This window comes from Staurois parvus, unplaced genomic scaffold (assembly GCF_062004578.1).
Source record: "Staurois parvus isolate SC_StPar_1 unplaced genomic scaffold, SC_StPar_1.0 ptg002438l, whole genome shotgun sequence".
In the NCBI taxonomy this organism is placed as follows: Eukaryota; Metazoa; Chordata; class Amphibia; order Anura; family Ranidae; genus Staurois; species Staurois parvus.
This window is the reverse complement of record NW_028320234.1, coordinates 1-14,532: the sequence shown is the minus strand read 5'-3', so window position 1 is coordinate 14,532 and position 14,532 is coordinate 1. Positions and strand designations below refer to the sequence as shown.

The window sequence follows — 14,532 nt, the reverse complement described above, 5'->3', positions numbered from 1 at the left end:
GTGTTGTCACATGAAAAGAGAGAATCAAATATTTACAAAAATGTGAGGGGGGGGGGGGGACTCACTTCTGGGAGATACTGGATGCGTGTGTTATACTACCTGTACATACACTATATTGCCCAACACATTGGGCCATCCCTCCCAATCATGTGATTCAGGTGTTCCAATCCCCTCCATATCATGTGATTCAGGTGTTCCAATCCCCTCCCAATCATGTGATTCGGGTGTTCCAATCCCCTCCCAATCATGTGATTCAGGTGTTCCAATCCCCTCCATATCATGTGATTCTGGTGTTCCAATCCCCTCCATGGACACAGGTGATACAATCAAGCCCCTAGGCATGCAGACGGCTTCTACAAACATTGGTGAAAGAATGGGTCGCTCTCAGGAGCTCAGCGACTCCAACCGTGGTCCCGGGATAGGTGGCCACCTGGGCAATAAGTCCATCAGTGACATTTCCTGGCTACTAAATATTCCACGCTCAACTGTTAGTGGGATTATAACAAAGTGGAAGCCACTGGGAACAACAGCCACTCAGCCACCAAGTGGTAGGCCACGTCACATGACAGGGCGGGGTCAGCGCATGCTGAAGCGCACAGTGCGCAGAAGTCGCCAACTGTCTGCAGAGTCAATAGCTAAAGACCTCCAAACTTGGTGTGGCCTTCAGATGAGCCCAACAACAGTGCGTAGAGAGCTTCATGGAATGGGTTTCCATGGCCGAGCAGCTGCATCCAAGCCTTCCATCACCAAGTGCAAAGCAAAGCGTCGGATGCAGTGGTGTAAAGCACGCCGCCACTGGACTCTAGAGCAGAGGAGGCGTGTTCTCTGGAGTGACCAGTCATGCTTCTCTGTATGGCAATTCGATGGACGTGTCTGGGTTTGGCGGTTGCCAGGAGAACGGTACTTGCCTGACTGCATTGTGCCAAGTGTAGAGTTTGGTGGAGGGGGGATGATGGCGTGGGGTTGTTTTTCAGGGGTTGGGCTTGGCCCCCTAGTTCCAGTGAAGGGAACTCTTAAGGTGACATTTTGGACAATTTCATGCTCCCAACTTTGTGGGAAGAGTTTGGGGATGGCCCCTTCCTGTTCCAACATGACTGCCCACCAGTGCACAAAGCAAGGCCCATAAAGACATGGAGGAGCCAGTTTGGGGTGGAGGAACTTGACTGTCCTGCACAGAGTCCTGACCTCAACCCCATAGAACACCTTTGGGATGAATTAGAGCGGAGACTGTGAGCCAGGCCTCCTCCCCCGACATCAGTGCCTGACCTGACAAATGTGCTTCTGGAAGAATGGTCCAACCTTCCCATAGACACCCTCCTAAACCTTGTGGACGGCCTTCCCAGAAGAGTTGAAGCTGTTATAGCTGCAAAAGGGCGGGGCCAACTCAATATTGAACCCTACGGACTAAGACTGGGGGGTCATTAAAGGTCATGTGCGTGGGAAGGGCGGGCCAACTCAATATTGAACCCTACTGACTAAGACTGGGAGGCCATTAAAGGTCGTGTGTGTGGAAAGGGCGGGGCCAACTCAATATGGAACCCTACAGACTAAGACTGGGGGGCCATTAAAGGTCATGTGTGTGGAAAGGGCGGGGCCAACTCAATATGGAACCCTACGGACTAAGACTGGGGGGCCATTAATGTTCATGTGCATGGAAAGGGCGGGGCCAACCCAATATTGAACCCTTCAGACTAAGACTGGGGGGTCATTAAAGGTCATGTGCGTGAAAAGGGCGGGCCAACTCAACATGGAACCCTATGGACTAAGACTGGGAGGCCATTAAAGGTCATGGGCGTGGAAAGGGCGGGGCCAACTCAATATGGAACCCTATGGACTAAGACTGGGAGGCCAATAAAGGTCATGTGTGTGGAAAGGGCGGGGCCAACTCAATATGGAACCCTACGGACTAAGACTGGGAGGCCATTAAAGGTCATGTGTGTGGAAAGGGCGGGGCCAACACAATATGGAACCCTACGGACTAAGACTGGGAGGCCATTAAAGGTCATGTGTGTGGAAAGGGCGGGGCCAACTCAATATGGAACCCTACAGACTAAGACTGGGGGGCCATTAATGTTCAAGTGCAAGGAAAGGCCGGCAACCTAATACTTTTGGCAATTTAGTGTATGTGTGTCATAGTGCCCAGAAGTATGTGTGTTGTAGGGCCTAGATGTAGGTGTGTGTTGTAGTATCTATACCGTACATATGTGTGGTAAAGTATCTACACGCATGTATATTATAGTGCCTACATGTATGTGTGTTGTAGTTCAGTGTTTATAAAAAACAAACAAAAGAAAACACAAGATGCAAATTTGATGATGACTCCATTATAGGACTCCAAGTGTCCAGGTGTCATTTTCTGCTACTTTGTATATAATTGGGGAATATATATTTATTGGAGTCGCTCGCTTTCATTTTTAATGTTTATTTTTTTTGTGATCTTTGGTGACTTTGTATGTATTCCAGTCTCTGTATTTCAAGTTATTTATTTAAACTAAAGCGGATTATTTTTCAGACATTTCCACCTTGTCACTCACCTGATGAGGTCGAGCGGCTGCTCCTTGTAGAACTTCCCGAACCTGGCCCAGTGTTTGTATAAGGTGTACCTCTCACTGATACACTTGGTGTCCTCAGACTTCTTCCAGTACTGGCACTGCCGGGACAAACTCACCACAATCAGCCACAATGGGGAACACCAAACACTTATACTGAATGGATCATATACCAAATCCGATCACAATGTTGGAGAGAGCCGCACTCAAAGAGAGAACTGCATAAAATTGTAACATTTCTGGACACAGAGGGGTTTATTTACTAAAGCTGGAGAGTCCAAAATCAGACTCCCTTCTGCATAGAAACCAATCGGCTTCTAACCTCAGCTTGTTCAATGAAGCTTTGGCAATGAAACCTGGAAGCTGATTGGTTTCTATGCAGAAGGGAGTCTGATTTTGGACTCTCCAGCTTTAGTAAATAAACCCCAGAGAGACCAGAAACAGGTCAACTCGAAAAATGAGTAAAGGCCAGAACTATAAATCCAAGTTGTATTTTTTGGTGATGGCTTCCTGTAAAGGGTCAGCAGGGCAGGGACTTAAAGTGCTACATTTTCAGAAGGTTAAAATGGTCTACAGACACTTTATGGCCAAAGTATCTGGACCCCCCCCCCCTCCAAAAGATGAAGTTTAGGTGCTTCCAGTGAAGGGTACTGTCAATACTACATCATATAAAGACCTTGTAGACTACTGTGCTTTTCCAACCCTGTGGCAAGTTCAGGAAAGACCCTTTTCTTTCCCAGCCCCCATGTACAAAGTCTGCTCCATAAGGACATGAGCAGGGGCGGACTGACCATTTGGAAACTCGGGCACTGCCCAAGGGCCCCGGGGTCAGTGGGGGGCCCCATGAGATGACCCTGGTAGCTTTTTCATAGGCTTTTTTGAGTTTGGGCGAGGACACAGGGGCCCCATGATCCCCTATTGCCCGAGGCCCCATGAGTTGTCAGTCCACCCCTGGACATGAGTTACTCCACAGCAAACTGGTCACGTCAAGTGTCCTGCACAGAGCCCTGCCCTCATTCCTACTGAACACCTTTGGGATGAATTGGAGCAAGCCAAGTCTTCTCAACCAATCACATTGGCCACACCCACTTTGGTCATGCCCACCTATTTGGCCACGCCCACACGTGGAAACCAACATCAGCTCCCCCACTTATACTTTCAGCACCTGCATAGCACAACCCAAAAAATTTGTTTTGGAGCCGCCCCTGCCTAGATCAACGAGAACCTTCACAGATAACAAGACCCAAGGTTTGCGAAGCTCCTGCATGTCGATGTACAAACCAATCACAGCTGAATACTAAACACATGGGAGATACATGGGAATAATATGTGGAACATTCTGGTACAAGGCCATTTTGGGAGTGATATCAGAATTCAGGACGTTCAGTAATATCAGTAATGGTAGAAGAGACATTATCAGCAGAGTGATACGTACGTCATGGAGCGGGAAGGCCGAATTGTAGGTGCCGTTATTTAACAGTTTCTTAATCCCGAATCTCCTCTTTTCCTCTTCCAATCCATAGTGGCAACGGGAGAGAATATAATACACCTGGAAATGGAAGACGTCATCAGTTACAAAGAATCGTCCCAACAACCAATGAAAAAAAAAGACCGTTCCTGCACATTCATTGTCCATGGAGGACACCATGGAGGTTCAGCATCACATGTTGGCGTGCTTCATGCCCATTCATTGTCCATGGAGGACACCATGGAGGTTCAGCATTACATGTGGGCGTTCTTCATGCACATTCCTGCACATTCATTGTCCGTGGAGGACACCATAGAGGTTCAGCATCACATGTTGGCGTGCTTCATGCACATTCCTGCACATTCATTGTCCATGGAGGACACCATGGAGGTTCAGCATCACATGTGGGCATTCTTCATGCACATTCATTGTCCATGGAGGACACCATGGAGGTTCAGCATCACATGTGGGCATTCTTCATGCACATTCATTGTCCATGGAGGACACCATGGAGGTTCAGCATCACATGTGGGCATTCTTCATGCACATTTCTGCACATTCATTGTCCATGGAGGACACCATGGAGGTTCAGCATCACATGTGGGCGTTCTTCATGCACATTCCTGCACATCATTGTCCATCGAGAATACCATGGAGGTTCAGCATCACATGTGGGCGTGCTTCATGCACATTCCTGCACATTCATTGTCCATGGAGGACACCATGGAGGTTCTGCATCACATGTGGGCGTTCTTCATGCACATTCATTGTCCATGGAGGACACCATGGAGGTTCAGCATCACATGTGGGTGTTCTTCATGTACATTCCTGCACATTCATTGTCCATGGAGGATACCATGGAGGTTCAGCATCACATGTGGGTGTTCTTCATGCACATTTCTGCACATTCATTGTCCATGGAGGACACCATGGAGGTTCAGCATCACATGTGGGCGTTCTTCATGCACATTCATTGTCCATGGAGGACACCATGGAGGTTCAGCATCACATGTGGGCGTTCTTCATGCACATTCATTGTCCATGGAGGACACCATGGAGGTTCAGCATCACATGTGGGCGTTCTTCATGCACATTCCTGCACATTCATTGTCCATGGAGGACACCATGGAGGTTCTGCATCACATGTGGGTGTTCTTCATGCACATTCATTTTCCATGGAGGACACCATGGAGGTTCAGCATCACATGTGGGCGTTCTTCATGCACATTCATTGTCCATGGAGGACACCATGGAGGTTCAGCATCACATGTGGGCATTCTTCATGCACATTCATTGTCCATGGAGGACACCATGGAGGTTCAGCATCACATGTGGGCATTCTTCATGCACATTTCTGCACATTCATTGTCCATGGAGGACACCATGGAGGTTCAGCATCACATGTGGGCGTTCTTCATGCACATTCCTGCACATCATTGTCCATCGAGAATACCATGGAGGTTCAGCATCACATGTGGGCGTGCTTCATGCACATTCCTGCACATTCATTGTCCATGGAGGACACCATGGAGGTTCTGCATCACATGTGGGCGTTCTTCATGCACATTCATTGTCCATGGAGGACACCATGGAGGTTCAGCATCACATGTGGGTGTTCTTCATGTACATTCCTGCACATTCATTGTCCATGGAGGATACCATGGAGGTTCAGCATCACATGTGGGTGTTCTTCATGCACATTTCTGCACATTCATTGTCCATGGAGGACACCATGGAGGTTCAGCATCACATGTGGGCGTTCTTCATGCACATTCATTGTCCATGGAGGACACCATGGAGGTTCAGCATCACATGTGGGCGTTCTTCATGCACATTCATTGTCCATGGAGGACACCATGGAGGTTCAGCATCACATGTGGGCGTTCTTCATGCACATTCCTGCACATTCATTGTCCATGGAGGACACCATGGAGGTTCTGCATCACATGTGGGTGTTCTTCATGCACATTCATTTTCCATGGAGGACACCATGGAGGTTCAGCATCACATGTGGGCGTTCTTCATGCACATTCATTGTCCATGGAGGACACCATGGAGGTTCAGCATCACATGTGGGCGTTCTTCATGCACATTCATTGTCCATGGAGGTTCAGCATCACATGTGGGTGTTCTTCATGTACATACGCCCTACCTAAGACTGCCCACTCCTCCCAACTAACACCCACCCATCAAGGCATTCTGATATTTGCATAACTCCTCCTAACACTTTATTTCGAAATGCCATTAGCATGTTGATGATGCATTTTGATGACATGCAAGGTCTAAGAGACTTTTCATTGGAGGATCACAACTAATTTGAAGATCCTCAACTACTAGAAATTAAATGAATTCTACTTGGAAATATTTGTGTGTGGCGGAAAATGGCACATCCCTAGTCCCATCATGCCTTGCCAAGCATCATTCCTAAGCAGACGTGGATCAAGGTCCACCTGCAGCCAAAGAACAGACGTGGACCAAGTTCCACCTGCAGCCAAAGAATGAGCCCCCCTGGCCCCTCCCACTCACAATTCTGTTGCGGGTGGATGCGGTGAAGAAGGTGTTCTGATCGTGGATGAGGAAGAGCTCCTGTCTCTGCTTGCTGAAGGGCGCGGTGAAGTAGTCCGGATCCGGATTCATGACGTCCTCCGGCAGACGGAAGAGCTTGATCATCTTTTTGAGCGGATCGGTTGATTCGGGAATGTCGTTCTCCTTGATGGGAACTTTAATATTCAGAACTTCTGCGTAGGTGGTGAGGACCTCCCAGGGGGCGTGGATCTTCACAAAATAGATTTTACCATTTTCAGATTCCTGCGGGAAAAAATATCAGAGAGATAAGGCCTGGAAACTGAGATCAATTAAAATGTGACTGTGGGGGAGGGGACATTAGAGTGCAAGCTTCTTGAGACTGATGTGACCGGCTCAGTGTTCTCTGTACAGCACCGTGCTATATGTCGGAGCTACATAAATGTATAATAATAACATGGGCCTGTGAGGGACATCAGAGTGTAAGCTCCTCTGGTACAGAGACTGATCTGACTGTGGGGGAGGGGACATTAGAGTGTAAGCTCCTCTGGTACAGAGACTGATCTGACTGTGGGGGAGGGGACATTAGAGTGTAAGCTCCTCTGGTACAGAGACTGATCTGACTGTGGGGGAGGGGACATTAGAGTGTAAGCTCCTCTGGTGCAGAGACTGATGTGACTGTGGGGGAGGGGACATTAGAGCGTAAGCTCCTCTGGTGCAGAGACGGATGTGACCGTGGGGGAGGGGACATTAGACTGTAAGCTCCTCTGGTACAGAGACTGACGTGACTGTGGGGGAGGGGACATTAGAGTGTAAGTTCCACTGGTACAGAGACTGATGGGACTGTGGGGGAGGGGACATCAGAGTGTAAGCTTCACTGGTACAGAGACTGATGTGACTGTGGGGGAGGGGACATCAGAGTGTAAGCTCCTCTGGTACAGAGACTGATGGGACTGTGGGGGAGGGGACATCAGAGTGTAAGTTTCACTGGTACAGAGACTGATGTGACTGTGGGGGAGGGGACATTAGAGTGTAAGCTCCTCTGGTACAGAGACTGATGTGACTGTGGGGGAGGGGACATCAGAGTGTAAGCTCCTCTGGTACAGAGACTGATGGGACTGTGGGGGAGGGGACATTAGAGTGTAAGCTCCTCTGGTACAGAGACTGATATGATTCACCCACAGACACTATATATTTATCTGCCAATATCAGAACTTTCTGGACGAACTCACCTTTTTATCTTCGATCTCCAGCTCCAGGCCGGCTTTCTGCAAATTAATCTCAAATTCTCTCCGTCTCTCCTGCAGGATGAAAATCAATCTTAAAATTCATCGATCAATTAACTGATAAAGCTTCAGAAACCAAATCAATCATCAACAGGGAATCAAGGTGAAAACTCGTTACAATGTATCTAAAAGCGAAAACTTGTATTCTTTGAATCTTTAGATGGGTTGTGGGGAGGGAATGGATCTCCTGTCAGGTTTTTATTCTCTTTCTGTTTTTTGTAGTGACCATTGTGTCAGTACAGAAAATGATGGGAAAACCAACATGCTTCAGTTGTCACCAGAGCAGGAAGAGAGGGGACATTTCCCAATGGGGGACACTAATTCTGGAGATAACGGTCCTAAACTTTCGGCCCCATCGTTGGTGTAATTGGGACTAATTGTACCCCATCATTGGTGTTGGGGAGATAATGCCCATTGTTGGTATCAGTAGGGTCACTGGGCCCCATCGTTGGTGTAATTGGGTCAAATTGTACCCCTTCATTGGTGTCGGGGGGATTATGCCTGTTGTTGGTATCAGTGGGGTCACTGGACCCCATCGTTGGTGTAATTGGGAGAATTTGTGCCCCATCATTGGTGTCACTGGGCCCATCGTTGGTGTAATTGGGAGAATTTGTGCCCCATCATTGGTGTCACTGGGCCCCATCGTTGGTGTAATTGGGAGAATTTGTGCCCCATCATTGTTGTCACTGGGCCCCATCGTTGGTGTAATTGGGAGAATTTGTGCCCCATCATTGGTGTCACTGGGCCCATCGTTGGTATAATTGGGAGAATTTGTGCCCCTTCATTGGTGTAACTGGGCCCCATCGTTGGTGTAATTGGGTCAGATTGTACCTCTTCATTGGTGTCAGGGGGATTATGCCCGTTGTTGGTATCAGTGGGGTTACTGGGCCCCACCGTTGGTGTAATTGGGAGAAATTGTGCCCCATCATTGGTGTCACTAGTCCCCATCGTTGGTGTAATTGGGAGAATTTGTGCCCCATCATTGGTGTCACTGGGCCCATCATTGGTGTAATTGGGAGAAATTGTACCCCATCATTGGTGTCACTGGGCCCCATCGTTGGTGTAATTGGGAGAATTTGTGCCCCATCATTGGTGTCACTGGGCCCATCATTGGTGTAGTTGGGACAAATTCCTCCCTACTCTATGAAAATGTAAAAAAAATAGAATATAAAAATAGCTTTAGATATACTTTAAATCAGGGATGTCAAACGCAGTTCCATCGCAGGCTGCATCAGTATCATGGTGGCCCTCAAAGGGCCGGTTGTATCTGTAAGACTAGATGTCCAGATCACCCAACCCCCCCCCCTTACATCACAGAGCCCCCCCTTCCCTGTGCTTCTGCTGGGAGGATGCGGGGGCAGAGCTGGGAAGAAGGAAGTGCAGGGTCTGGAGGATTACCAGAGGAGGGCTGGAGTCTGCTGAGACAGGGGAGGCAGAGATGATATGGGATGGTGACATGGGGCACAATGGAAGGAAATAGGGAACTGACTGAGCACAGAAATGAATGAGGAGGAGTCACTGGGTGGAATGGTCCAATAGGAAGAGGAGGCAGACCACAGACCTGAAGCACCTGGATGGGAGCCGGCAAGTCTCGTCAGGGATGGTGGAGATCCTACGAGACGGAAGAGGTGGCAAGGTGAACTCAGTGGGGTGGATGATGGAAGAAGGGATGGACCGGAAGGGCAAACGCCTGGGAAGGGACCGGCAGCTCCTCATCAAGGATGCAGAAGACCACGCCGGGTGCCACTCCTGTCAGCCAAGAACAGGAAATGGAGGCTACAATTTGCACAGGATCACCAAAACTGGACAACAGAAGATTGGAAAAACGTTGTCATGTCTGATGAGTCTCAACTTCCCCAGAGATGGTTGTGTGTAAACATCCCAGGAGATCAGCAGTTTTTTAAAATACTCAGACCAGCCCTTCTGGCACCAACAACCACGCCACGTTCACAGTCACTTAAATCCCCTTTCTTCCCCATTCTGATGCTCGGTTTGAACTTCAGCAAGTCGTCTTTACCACGTCTAGTTGCCTAAACGCATTGAGTTGCTGCCATGCGATCAGGCGCGTCCCTAGGGTTGGTGTCACCCGGTGCGGTAACACTTGGTGACACCCCCTCCGACGATCCCCGCAGGATGGATCGGATCGGCGGATTGAGCATAATGGATTGGAGTCCGATCCATTATGCTCCCCAATCCGCAGATCCGATCCATGCTGAGGGGATCGTCGGCTTTCTTTACAACTTCCCGTTTCGAGAAGCGGGTCCGGTGTCACCCCCGTATAGGTTGCATGCCGACGATCCCCGCAGGATGGATCGGATCTGTGGATTGAACATAATGAATCGGACTCAGATCCGCTATGCTCCCCAATCCACAGATCCCATCCATCCTGCGGGGATCGTCGGCTTTCTTACAACTTCCCGTTTCGAGAAGCGGGTCCGGTGTCACCCCCGTATAGGTTGCATGCCGACGATCCCCGCAGGATGGATCAGATCTGTGGATTGAACATAGTGGATCGGACTCCAGATCCGCTATGCTCCCAATCCACAGATCCCATCCATCCTGCGGGGATTGTCGGCTTTCTTTACAACTTACCTTTTCGTGGAGCGGGTCCGGTGTCACCCCGTATGGGTTGCATGCCGACGATCCCCACAGGATGGATCGGATCTGCAGATTGGGGAGCGTAGCGGATGGACTTCAATCCATTATGCTCAATCCGCAGATCTGATCCATCCTGCGGGGATTGTCGGCATGCAACCCATACGGGGTGACACCGGACCCGCTCCACGAAAAGGTAAGTTGTAAAGAAAGCCGACGATCCCCGCAGGATGGATCGGATCTGCGGATTGAGCATAATGGATCGGACTCCGATTCATTATGCTCCCCAATCCATAGATCCCATCCATCCTGCGGGGATCGTCGGCTTTCTTTTCAACGTACCTTTTCGGTGTCGCCCCGTATAGGTCGCATGCCGACGATCCCCGCAGGATGGTTCTGATCTGCGGATTGAGCATAATGGTTCGGACTCCCATCCATTATGCTCCCCAATCCACAGATCCCATCCATCCTGCGGGGATTGTCGGCATGCGACCTATACGGGGCGACACCCCGTGCGTTAGGTGTCACCCGGTGCGGCGCGCACCCCTCGGGATGCCTCTGCATGTGATTGGCTGATTAGCAATTTGTGTTACCCAGCCATTGATCAGGTGGACCTAATAACGTGGCCGGTGAGTGTATATTAGTTTCAACCTCAAACTGTATATATATCTATCTTCTGTCTGTTGTTCTCAGTGGAGTCGATCTTTTGTTCCCCAAACATACAGCCGTTTATTGATATTTATCACTGCAATTAGATATTCAAAAATAAATGATCTTCTTTTAAACTTTACTTCTATACCAAACATTTTGTGAAGTTTTTATCCGATTAATTGAAACAATAAATCGTCCGACTAGTCGATGATGAAAGCAATCGATAGTAGTCAGCCCTACTTTCAGCAGACATTCACCAGTGGTGAATCAGTCACCGGCATTTAAAAAACATGCAGCGAATGTTTGGTGAATGTGTCAGATTGACAGCTTGATAAATAGGCCTTTCAATCCATTATCTCAGTGGCCGTTAAACAAGGAAAGTCACTCAGCTGACATCTAGATATACGACAGAAGCAGGGGGACTGACCATTTGGAAACTTGGGCACTGCCCGAGGGCCCGGGGTCGGTAGGGGGCCCCATGAGATGCCCCTGGTACCTTTATCATAGGCTTTTTTGAGTTTGGGCAAGGACACAGGGGCCCCATGATCCCCTATTGCCAGGGGGCCCCAGTAGGGGGCCCCATGAGATGCCCCTGGTACCTTTATCATAGGCTTTTTTGAGTTTGGGCAAGGACACAGGGGCCCCATGATCCCCTATTGCCAGGGGGCCCCAGTAGGGGGCCCCATGAGATGCCCCTGGTACCTTTATCATAGGCTTTTTTTGAGTTTGAGCAAGGACACAGGGGCCCCATGATCCCTATTGCCAGGGGGCCCCATGAGATGCCCCTGGTACCTTTATCATAGGCTTTTTTGAGTTTGGGCAAGGACACAGGGGCCCCATGATCCCCTATTGCCAGGGGGCCCCATGAGATGCCCCTGGTACCTTTATCATAGGCTTTTTTGAGTTTGGGCAAGGACACAGGGCCCCATGATCCCCTATTGCCAGGGGGCCCCAGTAGGGGGCCCCATGAGATGCCCCTGGTACCTTTATCATAGGCTTTTTTGAGTTTGAGCAAGGACACAGGGGCCCCATGATCCCCTATTGCCAGGGGGCCCCATGAGATGCCCCTGGTACCTTTATCATAGGCTTTTTTGAGTTTGGGCAAGGACACAGGGGCCCCATGATCCCCTATTGCAGGGGGCCCCAGTAGGGGGCCCCATGAGATGCCCCTGGTACCTTTATCATAGGCTTTTTTGAGTTTGGGCAAGGACACAGGGATCTCTTGATCCCCTATTGCCAGGGGGCCCCAGTAGGGGGCCCCATGAGATGCCCCTGGTACCTTTATCATAGGCTTTTTTGAGTTTGGGCAAGGACACAGGGGCCCCATGATCCCCTATTGCCAGGGGGCCGCAGTAGGGGGCCCCATGAGATGCCCCTGGTACCTTTTTCATAGGGTTTTTGGAGTTTGGGCATGGACACAGGGGCCCCATGATCCCCTATTGCCCGGGGGCCCCATGAGTTGTCAGTCCGCCCCTGGACAGAAGAATCTAAAAATCGCACACAGACTAGAATGAGGATCATATAGCACAGCAAGACTGTAAAATACCGTCCAATGAAAAGCGACTTTCATGTAAACAACCCGAGTTGTGTGCAAACTATAAATTCACACTATAGATCTTTCCAAGCGAATTGCCAACTGCAGGAGTACCGGTACTGACCAGCAGGTGGCACCAGTGAAATACATTTATTTTCTGAGCCGACATAAAATGAACCCTTCCTATCGGACATTGGTGTCCAAACTGTGGCCCGGGGGCCAGATTTGCTTGCTTTTTTTCCAGCCCTTAGGGCACTATTCATAGTTACATAGTTAGTCTGGCTGAAAAAAAGACAAAAGTCCATCCAGTTCAACCATTAAAAAAAAAAAAAAAGTTACTTTCTAGGTGGGCTTGCCCAAAGCATGGCTACTATACAGGCTGGTTCTGTCCAGATCCCGCCTCCATGCAGGAACCGCCCATCGTGCCCACTTTATGGGGTTGCCCCCACACATGCCCCGCCTGTAAATAAGTGGGGACTCGCAGTGCCTTTTCGTGTTTCTGTCCATGTGTAGCGACTGAAATCAGATGCTGTGATTCCAGGACACAGCCCGGGACACATCATTGACGGGACAGAGATACAGGACTGGCCCCCCCTTGGGGACAGTTGTGTTGGGGGGAGAGAATCAGAAATTGGTAAAAAGATTGGTGTCAGAAGCTGCTTTTCTAAGAGGCAGAACCAGCTTACATCTCGTGGGCTCCCCAAGAATATCTGGAGGAACCGGAACTGAGAAGGACGGATCCAATCATCTCCTTCCACCTACATTCGTGCCAACAGTTAGTCCCCCGGCCGGCCGGCATCCTGATATCCGAGCGTTCGGATCGTTCCGGCTCATAGCGTGCGTGTATGGACCCATCTGCAGGGGGAGAGATGGCAGACCGGAGTCTCGGGGAGAACGCACGCGGCTGGGGATTGAGCAACACAGATAAAGTGCGGGAGGAACCTACCTGCCGGGGAACCTCCCCTACTTACCTCTGTAAGGGCCACTCATCTGGCTGCCCTTCTATAGCCAGTCCTGGGGCCCCTTCATATTGTTCCCACGTGTGCATTAATATGCAGAACTCCAGACGGCGATTGGGTTTTGCATTCTAAAAATGCATGTCAGGGCTGGCAATAGAAATTATGGGCCCCCTACAGCCCTCCTGATAGGGCCCCCTACAGCCCTCCTGATAGGGCCCCCTACAGCCCTCCTGATAGGGCCCCCTACAGCCCTCCTGATAGGGCCCCCTACAGCCCTCCTGATAGGGCCCCCTACAGCCCTCCTGATAGGGCCCCCTACAGCCCTCCTGATAGGGCCCCCTATAGCCCTCCTGATAGGGCCCCCTATAGCCCTGCTGATAGGGCCCCCTATAGCCCCCGGATAAGTCCCCTACAGCCCTCCGGATAAGGCCCCCTACAGCCCTGCTGAGAGGGCCCCCTACAGCCCTGCTGAGAGGGCCCCCTACAGCCCTGCTGAGAGGGCCCCCTACAGCCCTGCTGAGAGGGCCCCCTACAGCCCTGCTGAGAGGGCCCCCTACAGCCCTGCTGAGAGGGCCCCCTACAGCCCTCCGGATAGGGCCCCCTACAGCCCTCCTGATAGGGCCCCCTACAGCCCTCCTGATAGGGCCCCCTACAGCCCTCCTGATAGGGCCCCCTATAGCCCTCCTGATAGGGCCCCCTAACTCTTTTTTTGATAGGCGGTAGGGAGGCGTCCCGTCACCTCCTTACTGCCCGTTGTAATTGTGGCCCATTCACTTAGGGTCCAATTAGACTTGTGACTTTGGTGGGGGTGGTAAAACCAGACGATTGAGCCACATTTTTACCATGACCCCAACAGCTCCTCCTGTAAGCTGCATCGGCAGGTGGACAAGGTAGTACACATGTAGCGATCACAGTTGAATGCTTCAGTTATCCCCTGTGAAGCGCTGGGCAGGCAGCACCGAAATGG

The 14,532-nt window shown here is 50.4% G+C and overlaps 1 protein-coding gene across 1 annotated transcript in view; it reads right to left on the bottom strand.

Moving 5' to 3' along the window:
- LOC149430876 (anoctamin-5-like) overlaps positions 1-10,793 on the bottom strand; it is a 44,297-nt gene extending 33,504 nt beyond the window's left edge. The window contains exons 1-5 of the mRNA XM_089665966.1: positions 10,764-10,793; positions 7,773-7,841; positions 6,544-6,825; positions 3,985-4,098; positions 2,535-2,650 (exon numbers count right to left, since the gene is read on the bottom strand). Coding sequence (XP_089522092.1) covers positions 2,535-2,650; positions 3,985-4,098; positions 6,544-6,825; positions 7,773-7,841; positions 10,764-10,793 — 611 coding nt within the window. The remainder of the gene's footprint in view (positions 1-2,534; positions 2,651-3,984; positions 4,099-6,543; positions 6,826-7,772; positions 7,842-10,763) is intronic.
- Positions 10,794-14,532: the final 3,739 nt, after the last annotated feature.